Consider the following 20,725-nt stretch of genomic DNA (forward strand, 5'->3'; position numbering starts at 1 on the left):
CACTGAGCAGACACTGTTGGACTTAATGCTCCTGAAAAGGGGCTCGTGCCAGCTGAAAGGATTCCAATTAGGGGCACCAACTGCACTAACAAACTGATGTCCTCTCTGTTGATATTCCATTTCCGAATGTAACCATATCTGCCAAAATATTTGCCTCAACAGGCCTTAAATGCATAGCAAGGTTGAGTTTTTATTGCCAAAGGAAAGGAAAGACCTAAGACAACTTAATGAGACAGCTTATAAATTTTTCAGGAAAAAAAATCAGCCTTTGAAATTATTGAGTCATTTCAGTTTTTATTCCAGAGTCATACAAAGCACTATCATCTGTATTATTTAGAAGTGGCTTTCAAAACATTTTTGCCATGACTCATAGTATTAAAAAAAAACACCCTTTACATCACAATCCAGGTCATATTCATTCATTCCTTCATTAAGTACTGACCACCTGCTATATGCCAAATGCTATTCTCAGCAGAATACAGTAGTAAAGAGGCAGGAAGAACAAACGCCCTTGCCCTCCAAGACCTTACTTGCCGGTGGAGCACGTGATAAAGTAAACTCACAAACGCACAGAAAAGGAAGATTCGTGAACCAAAACCCCTGTTTCTACATGCCATGTACTCTGATATTTTCTATTAAAAAAAAAGTGGGCCGCACCCCATTCAGCCATTTAGTTGGCCTCTCAATTTGGTAATGTATTGAGACCTGTGTGTATTGTTCCCCTTTTACAGAGGAGACAGAGCGACAGGTAAGCCTTAAGGTTAAGTGGGTCGGCCACGCCTGCAACCCGAGGGAAGCACCACTGGAGCCCACTGCCACCCTCCCCATTATCCTCTGCGGTCCTCACTGCTGTCGCAGTCCCTACTTTGATGGTGAAATCCTGAGCTCTGCCTGGGGAAGACCTTCTCTCCCTGCCAGGGAAGACCGCATTAGTAACTTCTAGGCCTGACTAGACTGTGTGTGCTCAGGTTTGGCCGCTCCTGGGCCCTGCACTGGATGTTGCTTCCTCGCTGCCGCACCAGAGTGGGCTCCTCTGCACTGCGGCTTAAGAGCAGGTCTTAGCTATCTCTTCCCCTTAAAGGACAGTGCTTTACAGAGCAGGCATTAGTAAATACACATGGAACTGAACTGGAACTGAACTGAATTTGTAAGGAAAGGGGTGGAGGAAGTGCTTACTAGTCAGGACTGAAAGATTTAGATGCTTAGGCGATATCTATTTAAAGGGCTGAGACCAGAAAGATACCACCGGGAAAAAGATCTCACCCAGGTTATAAGAGTTACATGTTTGGTAGAAGCATCAATAGTATAAAAACTGTTCAATCCAAAAATGTTACATCCCTAGCATCAGTAGATTTAGAATGATGCCAGTAGCTCAGGGATTGCACGGAAGAGTAACTTACATTGATTCAAGAAAAAGAGGGCCAAGGCTAGCTGCGTGAACCTGGACAGGCAGAGGCAAAGGCCTGGGTGCTCGCCAGCAGTGGGAGAAACGGCACCTTTGCTGTACCGGTGACCATTACAATGGGGACAGCTGCCAACTCACGCAAATGAGGAAAACCAGTCCCAATTCTCAACAGAGAGAATCTAAATGGCACAGCCGTATCTAGAACTGTCCACTCCTGCTTCGTACAATTTAGGTGAGATGGGGCTGAGTGTATGGAACAAATACCTAAGGAAATGAAGGAGAATCTGTTCAAAAAGGGACATGAACTTTTTCTAATTCTTCACTCAAACTGTAACTTCCAGTTTAAAATCTCATCCTACCACCAGACAGGATGGGGACTTAAGGCCAAGATGAGGTCAGTTATAAAAAATACTGTATCTGTGATACAGTATAAAACAATTTCAATCCTACTGAAAGTAAAAAAAAAAAAAAATACCATTAGCTCAATGACCTCTAAGGTTCAGGGACCTACATATGTATAGATTTTTAGATATCGTGAACACTGAATTCTCTAGCCCATGGTTTTCAGACTTTATTTTGAATTGGAGACACTAATTCCGTAGGACTAAGGTCAGTTGTGGGGAATGCCTATTTAAGTAAGCATCCTGGATTCTGTTCAAAGATACATCATGTTGAGAAACTTGCTTAACCTAATTCTTTCCTCTTTAACTGAAAAGCAGCTCAACTTTGTTTCTAATTAGAGCAAAAATGGGCAATAAAACTGTTCAGGCACACCATTTATGTAGTAACAATAAATAAGAACATGTACAAAATTCAAAGCTATATTTCTTATTGTTTTTAATAGCATTTAGTCACATAATTTACAGTGGCATAGGTTTATAAAAGGCATTTACGACTGGCTGGTAACTTACTCACATCTTGGGTTTTCTTTTAAAATTGAGAATAGGGAAACTAGTTACCAGTTAAAGGATACTTTAGGATTTGATGACTATAAACACAAAAGGTACACTGATATCAATTCTATAAACAGCAAATGTGAATGTAACAAGCCTACTGGTTCACATTTTTAAACAGCGCCCTCATTTGTTTATAAAGTACTTTAAATGGTTCTTGAAACTCTACTGTAGACATGATATATTCAGTCCAACTAGTTTGGAAGGTGGGTTATGTGACCACATCCAATCTGGGGTCTGATTCAGAATTAAAAAACAAACTGCCTTACACACAGATTATAGTCCTGAGCAGCAGCATCAGTTCCCAGATAATACAGCTTCCAGAGCTTTCATCAGTCTCCTTTTTTTGCTTTCACTTACACATATTTTTCTTTTAAAGAAACAAAACATATAAAAAAAAGTCCACCAAATTCTGAAAGTCACAGTTTGTATAGCACTGAATGATAGTGGCTTTGGCATTTGACATTACAAAGTCACTGCCGTTACAGATCTTTTCTTCATTCTGGGTCAAGGCGAGGTAAAACAGGAAGAATGAGATTCCCAAATGCAGAATCTTGAGTTATGAAGTATCCCGAGGAATGTGCGTGTGCATGCTAAGAAAGGGTTTAAAAAAAGAAAAAGAGGCAATTTAGTTATTAAGAGTCACAGTTCTTCAACCAAGGCATTAAAATTACTTACCCTTTCTGAGTGCTTAAGACCAAATTTGTTTTAAAAGCCAGTTCCGCTGTTGCTAATTTTGTTTAAATACACAGAAGATCTACAATAATAAAACATTCACATCAACAAGTTGCACCAGGTACTCATTTATCCTCCCTACTCTCTTCCTTGTGGTTCCCATCAGTCAGTAATTGAGTCAAAGACGTGAATTACTTGGTTCCTGGAAGTGGGGAGGAAAACTAGCAACAAGGTCCCAGAGTGCTCTGCTCTTGGTCAATAAAGCAGCAGAGTGAGAAAGAAGGGCAGAAGCTGGAAGGAGAAGAGGCAAGGCAGCTGATTACTGGTGATTAAGATGCCAACATTTTGTAGAGAATGCTGGAATGGAAATAACAAAACCACCAGTGATGTCCTTTGTCACTAAACAAAGGACTGTTTATAGGTGGTCTAAAGGGAGATGATCTTTAATGTAATGTTCCTTGCAATTCTGAGATTCTAAGGCTTAAAAGCATCAGTAATGATGTCTTGTCCAAGGTCTCTGAGAATCGTAAATTATCCAAGATCAATGAAATACTAAAACTGTTCATCACAGTCAATTTTTTTAAGATGATGGGTTGTCAGATTTCCATATTAAGAGTTAAGTCTTGCTCAGTCGTGTCCAACTTTTTGCGACCCTACAGACTACAGCCCACCAGGCTCCTCTGTCCATGGGATTCTCCAGGCAAGAATGCTGGAGTGGGTTGCCATGCCCTCCTCCAGAGGATCTTCCCGACCCAGGGACTGAACCTTGTGTCTCATGTCTCCTGCACTGGCGGTGGGCTTACCACTAGCACCACTCAAAACAGATATGCTGACCATTAAAAAAGGAATCCAAGCAACAATAAATCAGACTATCAAAGAACATAACAGCATGACCAATTTGAAAAATATATATGTACTATTAAACTCGCCAGCCAGTTCAGCTTCTTGAGTTCATTCACGCCATCCAAATATCCTACACTCTTTTGTGCACAAGCAATCTCTTGCCAGGTGCGGCAAAAAATCAATCATGACCACGTCAACAACATAAAAGATATTTTCATTACTCCTGTATTGGTCCTTCAAATCCTTTGGGCATGACTGAACATCAGCAAACCACTGCAATTATGTATGGAACATTTTTATTGATATTGCTCCAATGAAATACAAAATAAGAACTGTGCTGGTTTCCAAGCCCCGGGAAATCTCCAGTGAGATAAGAATGTCACTCACACTTTTCTCACCTGCAAAGCTGCCTTCTGCTGGGCTGCAATATGCTGCTGCTCAGCGTGGTCCCGGAAGTCCTTGTTGAGGGCGGGTCTTGAGAGTGCAATGCTAAAATGAGAATCTTAGTTACTTGACTAACTATTTAGAGACTCCTTTATTTCTGAATCACATTTTTCATTAGATATTCTATACAGGGATTATTTAAAAAACAAAACATCTTCCTGAATAAGTCTTCTTTCCTTCTTCCACTGTTTACATTAATTTATAAGGAAAAGCCCATATTATTTACTAGTGCTTCAGATTATCTCCTTTTTATCAATGATTTATGGTCTTCTGCTTTCAAACTCATTTGAGGTAAAGTTACATTTATGATGAAGACTAAAGAGCTGACTATTTCAAGCAGATGGTGGAGCATAAGAAGGCAGGATTCAACCCTGACACACTGGAAGGAATTCATGGTTTAGCAGGACTGGAGGTCTGGAGGGGGGAGAAGTGGGTTGTCAAAAAATGAGTCTAGGAAGGAAGGCAGGTACCAGGACATGTACAGCCTCGTGAAAGAAATCAAGAAATTCAATTCCTAGGCCAGGAAATTAAACATAAGAGAATGACAGATGCTTGGAGAAGGAACTGACAGGGAATAATAAACAATTAAAGTTCACATTTCTGACTTTGATTACTAGTAGATCTGTACCACTCCTGGCAACAAGTAAGCCAAGAATACTAAGTAGGTAGAGAGGGGAGATGAGTTCAGTGTGAAACACACCAAGTGTGAAACGCCTGCAGGACATCAAAGTGCAGAGGTCCAGGAGGCAGTCTGGTACTTGAGAGAGGAATGGGCTAGAGACGTAAGCGTGTAAAAGTTATCAGCACATAAATAACAGGCTGTGAAAGTGGATGCAACTGTCCAGTGAAAAGACGCAGACTGGGCAACTGGTCTAGAACAGAACTCGGGGGAATACCAACATTCAGAGACAGGCAGTGGAGAAAGGTCTAAAATAGACACCAAGACGGCCTAACAGTGAATGAATGGAAGCCAAGAAGACTATTTTAAGGAGGAAGAAGCTGTATACAATGGAATAAAAAAAATAAAAAGCTTGTCATCTGTGACGGCAAATCCCGTATGAGCTCACTTATATGTGGAATCTAAAAAACAAAACGAAAACAGACTTCTATATACCTGAATCTAACACAATATTTATATCAACTATATGCCAATAAAAATTAAAACAAAAAATTAACCAGTAATAATAAAAAAAAGAAAACAGACTCACAGATAAACAGGTGGTTAACAGAGGGGAGGGGTGTGAGGCGGGAGAAACAGGTAAAGGGGATTAAGAGGCAGCAACCTGTTAGAAAATAAAGAGGTCACAGGACTGTAATACGCAGCCTAAGAAGTGTGATCAACAATGCTGTGAGGACTCTGTGTAGGGACAGATGGTCACTTCCTGTGGTGGTCAGATCAGTGCGCAGTGAACCTGCAGCTAATGTAATACTGTACAGCAACTACATCTCCATTTTTGAAAAGGAAGAAATCAGTGGTTTCAAATAACGCTAAGCAGCCTACCAAGAAAAGGACTTTGGTTCATCAGATTTAGCCACAAGGAAGTTACAAGTGACCTGGCTCCAATCCATTCTTTGGGGCTAGGGTGGGGAGGCCTGGAAGTCAGACTGTAGGGGTCTAAGGAGTCAGTAAGTGAGAGAGCAGAGATGTGTAGGTAGACAACTCCTTCAAGAGATCTGCCTGAAAGAGAGAAAGGGAAGTTAAGGTGGTGGCCGAATGGAATAATGGGTGTCAGGGAAGAGATTTAAGATGGCAGAAATGAAATAAAGATCATTAAGCTACCTCAATTTTACCTACCTAGCATAATGCTTAAAAAGTGGGACATTAACAATAATTTCATGAATAGTAACAACCAAAAAACACAAAACTCTTTTCTTTTTTTGCAAGTAGCCTGTAGAGAAAATTAAATATTCTGATTAGAATGAAAATATTTATAATCTAAACAATTTTTTTTAATCTAATTTTTTCAAATCCAACTAGGAATAAAACATCACATGTTAAATTCCAATGTTAAAGAAACAAATCACTGCCAACCAATTTTAATTCTGTCCAAGATGCTTTTTGTATCACTAAATATAAAAACCAGATTATTCTTCTATACCTAGCTCCAGGATGATTTGTTGAAGATTGGTTCTGCATTAGTAACTTTCTTTTTTCTTTGTCCAGCTCTGCCAAGATTGCAACTCTATTTTTGTTTTGAAAACCTAAAATAAGAGAGGGGGCGGGGAATGAGAAAGAAAGAAAACAGATTAGAGCTTTATAAGCTCTAATAAATAAAGCTCTACTTTATAAGCCTAGGCTACCTAGAAATCCAGAAAGCAAAATTTTATTCTCTAACAGGATAATAAACTACTAGTAAGCACTTTTCCTTCTCTATTGCCTATTTTCAACCAACTGTAACAGCATTATACGCAGATAAAAGCAAAGTATAATTCTGACTGACGACTTTTAAGACTTAGTTCTACAGAATTTTAATCACCAAAGATGGGTAACAGCATTTGTTTCTTAAAATCTCTGTGGCCCCAAATTCGGCAGGGACCAATCGCTACCTTGCTCAGTCAATCTCTGAAGTGGAGATTTTCTTAGTTTTCAGTTCTAGGAGTCTTTATGAATGCCTCTTTCATGGAAGTGGAGAGCGTGAAAAGTACTAGATATACTCAGGTCAAAACAGTATTTCTTTTTCTCAACAGCTTTCATTCAGAAATGACACACACAGTCTTTCAAGGAACAAGCCAAAGAATTGCAACTGACTAGCAAGAGTTCTGAGAGAGAAATGGAACAGAACTGAAGGGAAAGGCTTCAGTCAGGTCTGTCAGGCTCCTATCTTCTGACCTTGCCTGATGTCCCAGAACTGTACTTCCTTCTTGACCTTTCAAAAATAATTTATATGGCAGTTTTTGCACAAAACATTTACTATATTATAGACACATAGTCAACAGAACTTAAGTAACAATAATAGCTTATTTCAAATTTGAAACTTAAGGCAAAACACTAGGTAGTCTATTTGTTACATGAAGTACATTATTATGCTTCAGTTCAGTTCAGTTCAGTTCAGTTCAGTTGCTCAGTCGTGTCCGACTCTTTGTGACCCCATGAATCGCAGCACGCCAGGCCTCCCTGTCCATCACCATCTCCCGGAGTTCACTCAGACTCACGTCCATCGAGTCCATGATGCCATCCAGCCATCTCATCCTGGGTCGTCCCCTTCTCCTCCTGCCCCCATCCCTCCCAGCATCAGAGTCTTTTCCAATGAGTCAACTCTTCGCATGATGTCTGGCTCTTTGCAACCCTATGAACTGTAGCCCTCCAGGTTCTTCTGTTCATGGGATTTTTCAGGCAGGATTACTGGAGCAGGTTGCCATTTCCTCCTCTAGGGGATCTTCCCGATCCAGGGACTGAACTTGAGTCTCCTACATTGGCAGGCAGATTCTTTACCCCTGAGCCACCCGGGAACATGAGTTATGTGAAGTAGTTAAGTATAATTTTCTAGAGCAAGATTCTCCCACTGTCAAGGTTTGCACAAACTTAACTCAAAGGCATATATATATAAAATTTAACTTCTGTTACAGTCACTACATGAACTGTTTTTTAACACAAACTATCTCTTGCCATAATTCAGTATTTTACTTTTATGTTATTTTACATGTATCTTAAAGTTAAAGGTAACTTTTACATTCTTAGAAGCATGAGGGTAGTAAAACATATTATCTCATGTACAGTAGGAAATACTATTTCTTTATAACTAAACTTTTTCCTAATAAAATTATTTTATAATGCAGCACACTCTAAAAGTTCCACTTTCAGAACTATAACTCTGTCTCCATTCACAATCGTATGTACTCTCATTTCCACATTCATTTACAGAAACATTTTAATACCACACATTTCTGTGTCACTAAAAATATTCTGGAGTAACTAGCATTACATCAAACTGCACTTAAAACCTAACAGCTAATAATTCACATTGTGTGAAGAGTTCTATGACACTTAACAAGGACTAATAGGAAATCTTTTTATCGAAAAAAATCTAAAACTAAAGAATGAAAATTATTGTTTGATAAGTGGGGTTATGGATAATACACTTTCCAATTATAGTTATTATACTGCTTTCAAAACAATGATTATTTTTAAAGATATTTTAAAAATTCAAATCCTTTCAAGTACTTATCTTACAAGCTATATACTCTTCACAACTCTACAGTGAATCGAACTATATCACCCTAAGAGAGCTGTTTAGGGGGAGGTTCCCTGGCGGCCTACTGGTCAGCACTGCACGCTTTCAGTACCGTAGCCTAGGTTCAATTCCTGACTGGGTAACTGAGACCCTACAAGCCGCTTGGTGTGTCCCGTCCTCAAAAAAAACAAAACAGCTGCTTAGTATTGGAGGAGTCCATTCCTCCAATTATCTTACTGGTTTACTAATAAACTATTAGTTTAACATGTTTTAAGTTATTTATTGTGTATAAATGACATAAATGCAGGCACTAAGGCAGATGCTAAGAATGCAGCCACGTGTCACAACCTGACTTTACTCTAGCTCTCATGGTTCTTAAAACATTCCAGTGAAGAAGGAAATTATCAAATAATTACACAGATGAATGTATAATTACAGTCTAAGATGAGCAGTCTGAAATAAAGAAATAAAATTCTATCAGCATTTATAACATTCACTGTAGGACTCAATGTTGAATCAACCCTGACTCAGACTGGAAGGAGGGGGAGCAGTGTCAAAGCAGTCTCCCCCAGGAAGGAGTGCTTGAGCTGAAATGTTAGATTAATTAGTTTAATTAGGGGTGGAGGGACAAAATAACCCTTCCCCTGGTAGAAAGATCAGAGAAGCTACAAGGCTGAGAATACACTAGACAAGAGGGAAAAAGCCAGTAGAACAAGATAGAGATGAGAGGTTGTTCATGGCCAGAGAAATGAACAGACATGCCAAACCCAAGAGCTTTTTAGGCAGTTAAATCAAGGGGACAATGAGAGAATTAGTATGAAGTAAGGAATAAGGAATAATCATCTCCAACTCTTTGCAACTCCATACTGTAGCCCACCAGGCTCCTCTGTCCATGAATTTTCCAGGCAAGAATACCGGAGCAGATTGCCACGTTTTTGGAGGGTAGGCAGACAGAATATTATTATGCCTCCTTAATGATACATAAAATGTATTCAGTGGTTCAAGCTTATACTAATTCAGGAGCGATTGCCTGAGTCCAAGTCTTCTCAGAATAAAAAATATAACAACATTAACTGAATTAATTAGTAGCAGTATCTGGTCTTCTAGATAGCTAGTTAGTGACAAACACTTCCTATAACTTGCAAGATTAAAAAATTATTCAACTCTTAAAAAAAAATTATTCAACTCTTAGCCACCTTTTAGAATTAACTGAAAACACAGATCAGGGAAAAGAATAAGCCCTGGTGTCTGCTCAGGTGATCTCCCTGTGTTCAAGTTCTTTCTCTCTTAGACCCTGAGGACTTACCCCTTTAAGCTGCTGCCTCTTCTTCTATCTACTGAGGTTCCTTCTCTTCATCAGTGGCTAAATAAGATGATGAAATCTCTTCTGCTTGGATCACGCTTTCCTCCTCACTCATTTTTCTTTTCCTCTTACAGATAAACTCATTTCTCTGAGTTTATTTATAGTAAATAGCTTTAGTATTTTTAGATTTTATATTTTATTTTAGAGTTTATAGTAAGGATTTTCTGCTTAATAATAGCTGCATAAGAGATGCAAAAATAAAGGTGAGGTCTTTTGCCCCTAGTCTAGAGCTCCCAATTTTTTCTTGGATGCTATAATTACAATGTTCAAACCCACAGCAAAAGTGCAGTGTGGGAAACAATCAACAGCGAACTTGGGCACAGATTCAATCTGGGTTCTCATCTCAGTACTACCAGTTAGTATTTAATATTGGGAAAATCACCTCACTATACAGGACCGATGGGCATAACAATGACAACTTTGAAGGACGGTTATATGAAATATAGTAAATATAAAAAAAACACCCAGCACACTGCCTGCCACATGGTTCAGTTCAGTTCAGTTCAGTTCAGTCGCTCAGTTGTGTCCGACTCTCTGCGACGCCATGAACCGCGGCACGCCAGGCCTCCCTGTCCATCGCCAACTCCTGGAGTCCACCCAAACCCATGTCCATTGAGTCGGTGATGCCATCCAACCATCTTATCCTCTGTTGTCCCCTTCTCCTCCTGCCCTCAATCCCTCCCAGCATTAGGGTCTTTCCAAGGAGTCAGTTCTTCACATCAGGTGGCCAAGTATTGGAGTTTCAGCTTCAACATCAGTCCTTCCAAAGCTTACTAAATACTAGCTATTACTTAATTACTAGCTATTACTTACTTACTAAATACTAGCTATTACTTTTAGTATCACTTAGTGTTCTCTATCTGGAGAAAGCAGTGGCACCCCACTCTAGTACTCTTGGCTGGAAAATCCCATGGACAGAGGAGCCTGGTGGGCTGTAGTCCATGGGGTCACAAAGAGTCAGATACGACTGAGTGACTTCACTTTCACTTTTCACTTTCATGCATTGGAAAAGGACATGGCAACCCACTCCAGTGTTCTTGCCTGGAGAATCCCAGGGACGGGGAAGCCTGGTGGGCAGCCATCGATGGGGTCGCACAGAGTTGGACACGACTGAAGCGACTTAGCAGCAGCAGCAACAGTGTTCTCTATCATTTAGTTTGTTAACCTCACTAGATTCTTTAAAATATATATATTTATTTGGTTGCGCTGAGTCTTAGTTGAGGCATGTGGGATCTAGTTCCCTGACCAGGGATCAAACCTGGGCCCCCTGCACTGGGAGCCGTTTTAGCCACTGGACTACCAGGGAAGTCCCCTCACTAGATTCTTGTCAGCCCCATTCTGACAATTCTCGTTCAGTAAACAGGTTTCCATTACAAAGGGTACAAGTGATTAGCACAGCTTTCAAGGTTACACTCACGTGACTGGTCAGTCTCAATGGACCGGGGATCACAAGCTCTCTTTTACTATACAAACAATCTCATTCTAGTTTATATAACACTCTGCCTCAATTCAGTTTCATTCCTATTTGAACCTGGGCCTATAGATCAATTCCAGAAATTGATCTATTACTCTAAGCATCAGAAAACTACTGTAGTGCCTTTGCCTTGACAATGAAAAATGAGACAAAAAGAAATCTAGCTTTATTTATTTAGAAATCTACCTTTAAAAAACCAACTCCAAATTGTGTCTTTGCATCCACACTCTCATCTTTAAAAAAGGTACAAATACAAGAATTTTAAGGTGATTTTTATGCATCACTAGGACAAATTCTTAATTAAGAGGTAGCATACCTTAGCACAAGCCTGAAGGGTAAATTTGCTTTCCTTCTGGACCATGGATGGTTTAAGAACTTGGGTCTGAGGTCCCAAGAGCTATGCTACTCCAATCCTACACAGCATCCTGAAATCACAGCTAAGAACATCCAAAGTGGCCTCAAATCAATAGTTCCCATCACTGGATTACAGAAATTCTAGTTATTACTCTAAGCATTCTGAGGTAACTATAATAGAACTAAAAGAACTAGGATGTTACTCGGTGTTTCACCAGGTTTCTCTGTGTAGCTAAAATCAGGTTAGAGCAATCTCCCAACTGCCAACACATGATCACAGGACTCTGATATTTACAAGTCATGAGCGCCTCTTTCCATAGGAATGGTACCTTGGCCAAATTCCAGTTTGACAATCTGCCTCTACATATTAAATTCTCAAAATGTTACTTATTGATCAAATAATTATTATGAACCCATCAAATGTTCCACACTACGGTGAATTCTAAGGAGAACTGAGAGACTTCAGTAACTGTCTGAAGAGCTTGTGAAATTTAGCAGTTCAGACTGCTACTGCAGTATGATAGACTGCTAGATCTCCAGATGGCGGGCCCCCTACAGTAGAGACACTAATACATTACACCACACAGATGAAGGTTTTTGTAAAAGTCATTGTTCTTTCAGGTATCATTGTAAGATAATTATGGAACTTTGTCTTCAAGCTTCATAATAAGTAGTTCCAATACACATGAACAGTACAGAAGTAATTTAACATAAAGAGTAAAATGCAGTAACTCCAAAAATAGTTTATTTTCCCTGAGAGTCTCAGAGTCTACAGAACATGATATGGACTCCCTCTGCTGGTGTCTAATAGCAACAGCTCATGACACCAAAAAAATCACTGACAAAAGAGCAACAAAAGTCAAAGGACTAACCTAAATCTGCTTCTGTTTAGGGGATGTTTCATAGTGGATTTGACTACGAATCAATCAAAGGCAACAGTATAAATGATTGTGTTTTATTCCAACTGCTTAAAAAATTATAAATCTTGAATATCTGTGCTATTACAACAGAAGGATGAAAATATTTATTTTGTTTTCATTTGGACTTCACGGTGTGACTTTTAGAAGCATATTTTCTCTCCAAAATGGATTTCTCTTAGTTTCATTTTGGTTCAAATTAAAATTTTAATCTGAATCCCTATAACCTGTTGAAAAGAAGAGGTCAAAGACCACAGGGGAATGCTGACCTGTAATTAGTCCACAGAACACACAAATCACTCTTGGGTATTTGAGAGAACAGAACTGCATTAGCTGGTAAGACCCAGTAAAGCTGTCACCACAACTAGGCTTTTACAATACCACACTTCTATAAAGGGCTTCCCAGGTGGCTTGGTGGTACAGAATCTGCCTGCCAAGGCCGAAGATTCAGGTTCAATCCTGGGAAACATTTCCTAGAGAAGGAAATGGGAACTCACTCCAGTGTTCTTGCCTGGAAAATCCCATGGACAGAGGAGCCTGGCAGGCTGCAGTCCATGGGGTCACAAAGTGTTGGACGCAACTTAGCAACTAAAACTTTCACACCCAGGATGGATTTTCTAATTCCAAGTACCCTTTGAGGAACTGCCCCATTTTGACTGCTTTGTGTAAAATTAAAGACTGTTGTTTAAGAGGAAAAAAAAAAAGTGAACAAGATTTCAGCTTCTACAGCCAACATAAAGGAAACAAGAGTTTCTTTGGAGTATAAGTTGAGCCAAGCCATCTACTAGAACAAAATCACATTTCAGAGGAATATACCAGAATCCAGGGTCTCTATAACGTATTAGTCATAGTACCCAGGATTTCATAACAAATCACTAAGTGTAGTAAGAAACTTGGGCTTCCCTGGTGGCTCAGCTGGTAAAGAATCCACCTGCAATGTGGGAGACCTGGGTTCAATCCCTGGGTTGGGAAGATCCCCTGGAGATGGGAAAGACTACCCATTCCAGTATTCTGGCCTAGAAAATTCCATGGACTGTATAGTCTATGGGGTCACAAAAAGTCGGACACGACTGAGCGACTTTCACTTAGAGTAAGAAAAAGACAAATGTGACCCATACTGCAAAAAAGAACAACGCAGTCAACAGAAACCAACTCCAAAACGATCTAGGAGATGCAATGAGCAGCGACACAGAACCTGTATCCAGACTCTTAAAAAAACTGGTAATAAAAACAATTTCTTAAACAATGAGCAAAAGGAAGTCTGAACAAACACTTCACAAAGATTTGCGATGGCCAATAAGCACATTAAAAAGTGCTCAACATTTGTCATCAGGGAAATGCAAGTTAATACTACAATGAGATGTCACTTTTTTACACCCTCTAAAATGGCTAAAATTGAAAAGACCAACAGTGCTCTATATGGAGCAACCAGAAATATCACACTTTACTAGAGGGAATGTAAAGTACACTCCACTGCTCCACTGCTAGCTATTTATCCAAATATCAAAAAGACTTACAAATATTCAAAGCAGCTTTATTCACAATGACCCAAACTGATAGAACCCCAAAGTCTCCAAAAAGGAAAACGAATAAGGAAACTGTGGTAAATTTATGCAATGGAATACTAGTCTGCAATAAAAAAGAATAAACAACTGATACGTGGTACAATGTGGATGGTTCTCACAGACAGTACAGTGAGTGTGAGCAGGACAAAAACATGTTTATATGACGTTTTATATAAACACGACTAAGCTTAATTTAAAAATAAGATCTGTCAAACGGACGCTTAATTTTGATATGGAGAGGAAAACAGAAGTTTCAATTTTTCAAGTAGGTTTGTAAGTTTCACTTACAAGGTGGAACCGAATACTTTCTGGAGATTAAACTTTGCTTTTGAAAACTTATTTTTAAACAAAACAAAAACTCCTTACTTGGGATGTTTCTAACTTGATTTGCTTAAGGGAGCTCTTAACACACATGAAATGTGTATGGAAAGTTTTTCAAGCAAATGAAAATAAAAGCGTGGATATGGCCCAATGACAATTTTAACTTCTTTAAAAGTGGTTCTTATCTCAAGTGAAAAAGTAAGAGAACAAATGTCAGCAGGACCTAAGGTTTACAATGTGAGCAATATTAACACAGATTAAAATATAGGATTTAGATGTTCTAGATGTTCAAGCTGGATTTAGGAAAGGCAGAGAAACCAGAGATCAAATTGCTAACATCTGCTATATCATCAAAAAGCAAGAGAGTTCCATAAAAACATCTACTTCTGCTTCATTGACTATGCCAAATCCTTTGACTGTGTGGACCACAACAAACTCTGGAAAATTCTTACCAAGATGGGAATACCAGACCACCTAACCGGAGCAATCTATATGCAGGTCAAGAAGCAACAGTTAGAACTAGACATAGAACAACAGACTGGTTCCAAATCGGGAAAGGAGTACATCAAGGCTGTATATTGTTACCCTGCTTATTTAACTTATATGCAGAGTACATCATGAGAAACGCTGGACTACATGAAGCACAAGCTGGAATTAAGATTGCTGGGAGAAATATCAATAACCTCAGATATGCAGATGACACCACCCTTATGGCAGAAAGAACTAAAGAGCCTCTTGATGAAAGTGAAACAAGAGAGTGAAAATTTGGTTTAAAATTCAATATTCAGAAAACTAAGATCGTGGCATCTGGTCCCATCACTGCATGGCAAATATATGGGGAAACAGTGGAAACCGTGATAGACTTCATTTTGGGGGGCTCCAAAATCACTACAGATGGTGATTGCAACCATGAACTGAAAAGATGTTTGTTACTTGGAAGAAAAGTTAAGACCAACGTAGACAGGTTATTAAAAAGCAGAGACATTATTCTGCCAACAAAGGTCCATCTAGTCAAAGCTATGGTTTTTCCAGTAGTCATGTATGGATGTGAGAGTTGGACTATAAAGAAAGCTGAGAGCCAAAGAATTGATGCTTTTGAACTGTGGTGTTGGAAAAGACTCTAGAGAGTCCTTTGGACAGCAAGGAGATCCAACCAGTCCATCCTAAAGGAAATCAGTCCTGAACAGTCATTGGAAGGACTGATGCTGAAGCTCCAATACTCTGGTCACCTAATGTGAAGAACCGACTCATTTGAAAAGACCCTGATGCTGGGAAAGAGTTAGGGCAGGAGAAGGGGACGACAGAGGATGAGATGGTTGGATGGCATCACCGACTCAATAGACATAGGTTTGGGTGGACTCCGGGAGCTGGTGATGGACAGGGAGGCCTGGCAGGCTTCGGTTCATGGGGTCACAAAGAGTCGGACATGACTGAGCAACCGAACTGACTGACATATAGACAAAATGATCGAATTGCTTCAAATATATGATTTTATTTTGCTAGTCTTTTTTTTTTGCTATTCATTTTTAATTCTGCCTACAATGACTACCCTATGCTAAATTTCTATCAAAATTAATTTTCTATCCAAAGTTCCTAGTAATAAAAGAAATTCCAGGATGCACTTACCTTGTCCTGAAGGGTTTGCTGCCATCTTCCTATTTTCTGTTTCAACTATGTTCAGGGGTCAGCACTTTACAAACACCTGTGAAAAATAATGTGTACACACTTACCTTCATCTCTTCAGAAACATATGTCTGAAAGGCACGCAACTTAAAGCAAGTACCTCAAGTTATTTAGAGGGCTCAGTTGCTTCAGTCATGTTTGACTCTGCGACCTTAGAGCCTGCCAGGCTCCTCTGTCCATGGGATTTTCCAGACAATACTGGGTTGCCATTTCCTACTCCAGGAGATCTTCCTGACCCAGGGATGGAACCAGTGTCTTTTATGTCTCCCATATTGTCAGATGGGTTCTTTACCTCTAGCACCACCTGGGAAGCCCACTTAGAGAGTGCAAGTCAAATGTTTATTCTTGCAAATGTTGATACCAACAGTTAGCATTACTGTCTTTAATTACATCATTAGGTTATGTTTACCAAATACTACCAAATGTATCAACTAATTGATAGTATCAATGCGATTACAGGACTAGGAAGCAAAAATCACTCAACGATAGTGCCTCTGGATTCATTTAAGATACCTAGCTAACAACTACTGTGTATACTACTTAAGGCTAAAAAGGGAAAGAAGCCGAATATTTCTCCAGTATATACTCTGCACTCTACACTTTATGACTGAAATTAGTTATTTTACTTATCACCACTTTATAAATGGGGAGATTGTGCCCAAGGTAACGAAGCTAGTGCGAATACTGTTAGTTTTAAATTTCGTGCTTTTGAACTAGGCCTTGGGTAGATCCCAAATGAGCAAGACCCTACTCTTGCTCTCATGAAATGTACAATCCAGTGGGAAAACACTGTCTCATTCAAGGAACAATACTAAAAAAAGTTTAATACGCGCTTTTTACAAGGCGTAAACAACGCTCTGTGAGCAGAGACGAACTGATTCTACTGGCGTGACGAGGTATGCCTTATAAGATGCGCACGAAAAGACAAGAGCTAGTAAACACATGTCGGTTTGAACAAAATAATGTTAGGTGTCTACTGCGGCTTAAGTACAGAGCAGACGAAAACCGGGTTAGGAAGGGAGGAACAAGAGGACCATCTTGTGATGGGGGACTTCAAGCAGGGACGTGACAAGGTTGTACCAGCCTCTCAGAAGGGTCCCTGGGGCGTGCGTGGAGGCTGGCGCAGCGGCTGCGGCCGAGACCCAGGACAACACGGGGAGTGAATGCTGGGAGGCAAAGCTGACGGGGAAGCCACTACCCTATAGCATGGGATGGCGGCAGCAAGTCAGCGCCGGGGCCACACACCTCCATAACCGGTGCCGCCAGGTGGTCCTACTTACCGCGAGGCGGAAGAGCCAGGACCGCCTAGCCGTCAGGTCGCGTTCTCCAAGGGGGCGCGACCACTTAAGGACCCGCAACTGGAGCTCAACGTGTAACTCTACAACCCTCCCGCCCCCGCTGCTCTTCCGCCCCCGGGTGACTTACCCACGAGGGAGCGGAAGTCCCGCCTCCCGCCTGGACCCAACTGCCGCTCCTCACGGTGATTCGTACTTTAACTGTCAACCTCATGCATACGCCACTTCCTTTCCAAAGAGTGGCAGCCAGAGAGGCTCGGGGAACTTGCAGGCCGGGGGCGGGGCCCGAAAGGGGCGGGGCGCGCAGTGACGTAGGGGCGGGGCAGAGACAGAATGGGTCCCTAGCACCGCGAGTAGCTCTTCCGTCCAGACCGCTGGGGGCAGAAAAGCCACCAGCGCAGCAACTGTGAATCCACTTAGGTTGGGACTGAGGCGGAGGTGCGGTTGGCACTCGGAGAGCGAGCTTTAACAACCATCTTGGGGTTGCGCATCTCGATGTACACAAATCCCGGGGATACTTTTCTACTTTTAGTTCAGTTCAGTTCAGTCGCTCAGTCGTGTCCGACTCTTTGCGACCCCATGAATTGCGGCACGCCAGGTCTCCCTGTCCATCACCAACTTCCGGAGTTCACTGAGACTCGCGTCCATCGAGTCAGTGATGCCATCCAGCCATCTTATCCTCTGTCGTCCTCTTCTCCTCCTGCCCCCAATCCCTCCCAGCATCAGAGTCTTTTCCAATGAGTCAACTCTTCTCATGAGGTGGACAAAGTATTGGAGTTTCAGCTTTAGCATCATTCCTTCCAAAGAACACCCAGGGCTGGCTCCTTCAGAATGGACTGGTTGGATCTCCTTGCAGTCCAAGGGACTCTCAAGAGTCTTCTCCAACACCACAGTTCAAAAGCATCAATTCTTCACCGTTCAGCTTTCTTCACAGTCCAACTCTCACATCCATATATGACCACTGGAAAAACCATAGCCTTGACTAGACGGACCTTTGTTGGCAAAGTAATGTCTCTGCTTTTCAATGTGCTATCTAGGTTGGACATAACTTTCCTTCCAAGGAGTAAGCGTCTTTTAATTTCATGGCTGCAGTTAATTAAACTTAAGATAAGCACTGAACTTGTAGAAATTTTTCACTGCTGTGCACTTGCAATAATGTGTATTTGTGGATATGCCACATTTCAGATGAAGAAGTCACTCCTTGCGGGATAGCCTGATGCCAGCACAGTAAAGCTGCATGTCTATCAGTACATTGGATAGTCAGATCTGAAACCACAGTTTGAAAAAGGAAAATGTTAAATAAAGTTTGCAAAATGTAAACTCTTAGAAAAGAAAAAAAGGTCTGTGTTTTACTGGATATCTTGGTCAATGTGCCTGCTCAGTCATGTCAGACTCTTTGCGATCCCATGGACTATATTATATATAGCCCACCAGGCTCCTCTGTCCATGGAATTTTCCAAGCAAGAATATTGGAGTGGGTTGCCATTTCCTCCTCCAGGGGATCTTCTCAACCCACTGATCAAACCTGCATCTCCCGAGTTTCCTGCGTTGGCAAGCAGATTCTTTACCACTGTGTCACCCATCTATCTAGTCAATAGTTCAGGTAAGTTTGTTGTTGTACAGTCTCACAGTTGTGTCCAATTCTTTCCAACCCATGGACTGCAGCATGCCAGGCTTCCCTGTCCTTCACTATATCCTGGAGTTTGCTCAAACTTATGTCCGTTGAATTGATGATGCCATCCAACCATCTTATCCTCTGTCACCCCCTTCTCCTGCCCTCAGTCGTTCCCAGCCTCAAGTTCTTTCAATGAATTGGCTCTTTGCATCAGGTGAACAAAGTATTAGAGCTTCAGTTTCAGCACCAGCCCTTCCAATGGGTATTCAGGGTTGGTTTCCTTTAGGATTGGCTGGTTTGATAAGTATGTGAATCCTACATATCCACTAGTGGAAAGTCCAAGACAAAAGGAATGTGTGTGATAGACCTGGGGCTCTGTTAACTGGTAAGGAAACTCCAGGTAACAGTCTGTGAGGTGCCTCCTTCTGAAGCCAGTATGATAACTTGTTTAGTCACTACGTTGTGTCCAACTCTTTTGTGACTTCACTGACTATAGCCCACCATTCTCCCCTGTCCATGGAATTTCCCAGGCAAGAATATTGGAGTGGGTTGCCATTTCCTTCTCCAGCTTCCCGACGCAGAGATCAAACCTGTGTCTCCTGCATTGGCAGAATTCTTAACAGCTGGACCACCAGGGAAGTCCAGACTGATTGACTTAAAATAGAAACTTTTATTTTGCCACTGTTCTGTCCCTTTAATTAAATAGACTGAACCCTGATGTTTTCAGTGGGCTATGTAGAGGATTCACGACACTTCATTAAGCCCCTCTTGGGCCTGGCAGCCTGAATGCAGTGTAGCGCTTCATGTCATCTCCTCTCATGTGGTCACCTCTAAGGGACCAGGTTTCCAGTACATGCCAGTGTCCTCAAAATCCCCAGAAGAGTGCTAAGCAGGTACACCTGCTGATGGATCTTTAAACATAATGAAGCAGAAATGTGCCCTTCCGTTCATTTATGCAATAGAAGTTTAATAAAAATACAGGCTAAATGATTTGTCCTTTTCTATAGGATGCTTTTGAGTGTGTAGGCCGGAATCTCACTTTTGCTTTAAAAGCTCATCTAATCCTTTTGTCAAATAATTTTAGCAGGCTGATTCTTTACCACGGGCACCACCTGGGAAGCCCCCCAAGGCCTTGTGGTCAGTATGTAATCCTGAATTCTAGAACCTATGAATATAAATGTTGTCTTATATGGGAGAAGGGTCTCTGCAGATGTGATTGCATTAAGGGTACTGAGGTGGGGAGATTATCCTGGATTACCCAGTTGAGCCCTGAACACAATCAGAAACGTCCTTATAAGAGAGAGAGGGAGCGTTGACACAGGCAGAAGAGATGTGTGATCACAGAGGCAGAGACTGCAGTGATGAAGCCACAAACCAGTGAAATCCTGACAGCTCCCAGGAGCCGAAAGAAGCAAGAATATTCTCCCCTCCGTTAGTTGCAGCACAAACTGATTTTGGACTTCTCATCTCCAACACCAGGAGAGGATTAATTTCTGTTGTTTACGGGCACTGAGTCTGTGGTCATTTGTTGCAGCCTTCACAGGAAAGTAATACGTTGCTTTTCACTCAGAGCATGTGTGAGAGTACCTGAAAACCAAATGCTGGAAAGACTTTTTTGTCTGGGTTGCACTTTCACGACATGATTC

At 41.1% G+C, this 20,725-nt stretch overlaps 1 protein-coding gene across 2 annotated transcripts; it reads right to left on the reverse strand.

Moving 5' to 3' along the window:
* INIP (INTS3 and NABP interacting protein) lies at nt 720–17,615 on the reverse strand. Of its 2 annotated transcripts, none has more exons than XM_018052608.1 (5): nt 17,595–17,615; nt 16,113–16,188; nt 6,420–6,522; nt 4,275–4,365; nt 720–2,951 (listed from the first exon to the last, which is right to left on the reverse strand). In XM_018052608.1, exons 2-5 carry the CDS (start codon nt 16,135–16,137, stop codon nt 2,856–2,858), a joined length of 315 nt encoding a protein of 104 aa, XP_017908097.1. In that variant the 5' UTR covers nt 16,138–16,188; nt 17,595–17,615; the 3' UTR covers nt 720–2,855. The 2 variants fall into 2 exon arrangements, with proteins under 2 accessions (XP_017908097.1, XP_017908095.1); XM_018052606.1 differs by having other exon boundaries at nt 17,450–17,604.

The sequence above is a fragment of the Capra hircus genome, chromosome 8, assembly GCF_001704415.2.
Source record: "Capra hircus breed San Clemente chromosome 8, ASM170441v1, whole genome shotgun sequence".
In the NCBI taxonomy this organism is placed as follows: Eukaryota; Metazoa; Chordata; class Mammalia; order Artiodactyla; family Bovidae; genus Capra; species Capra hircus.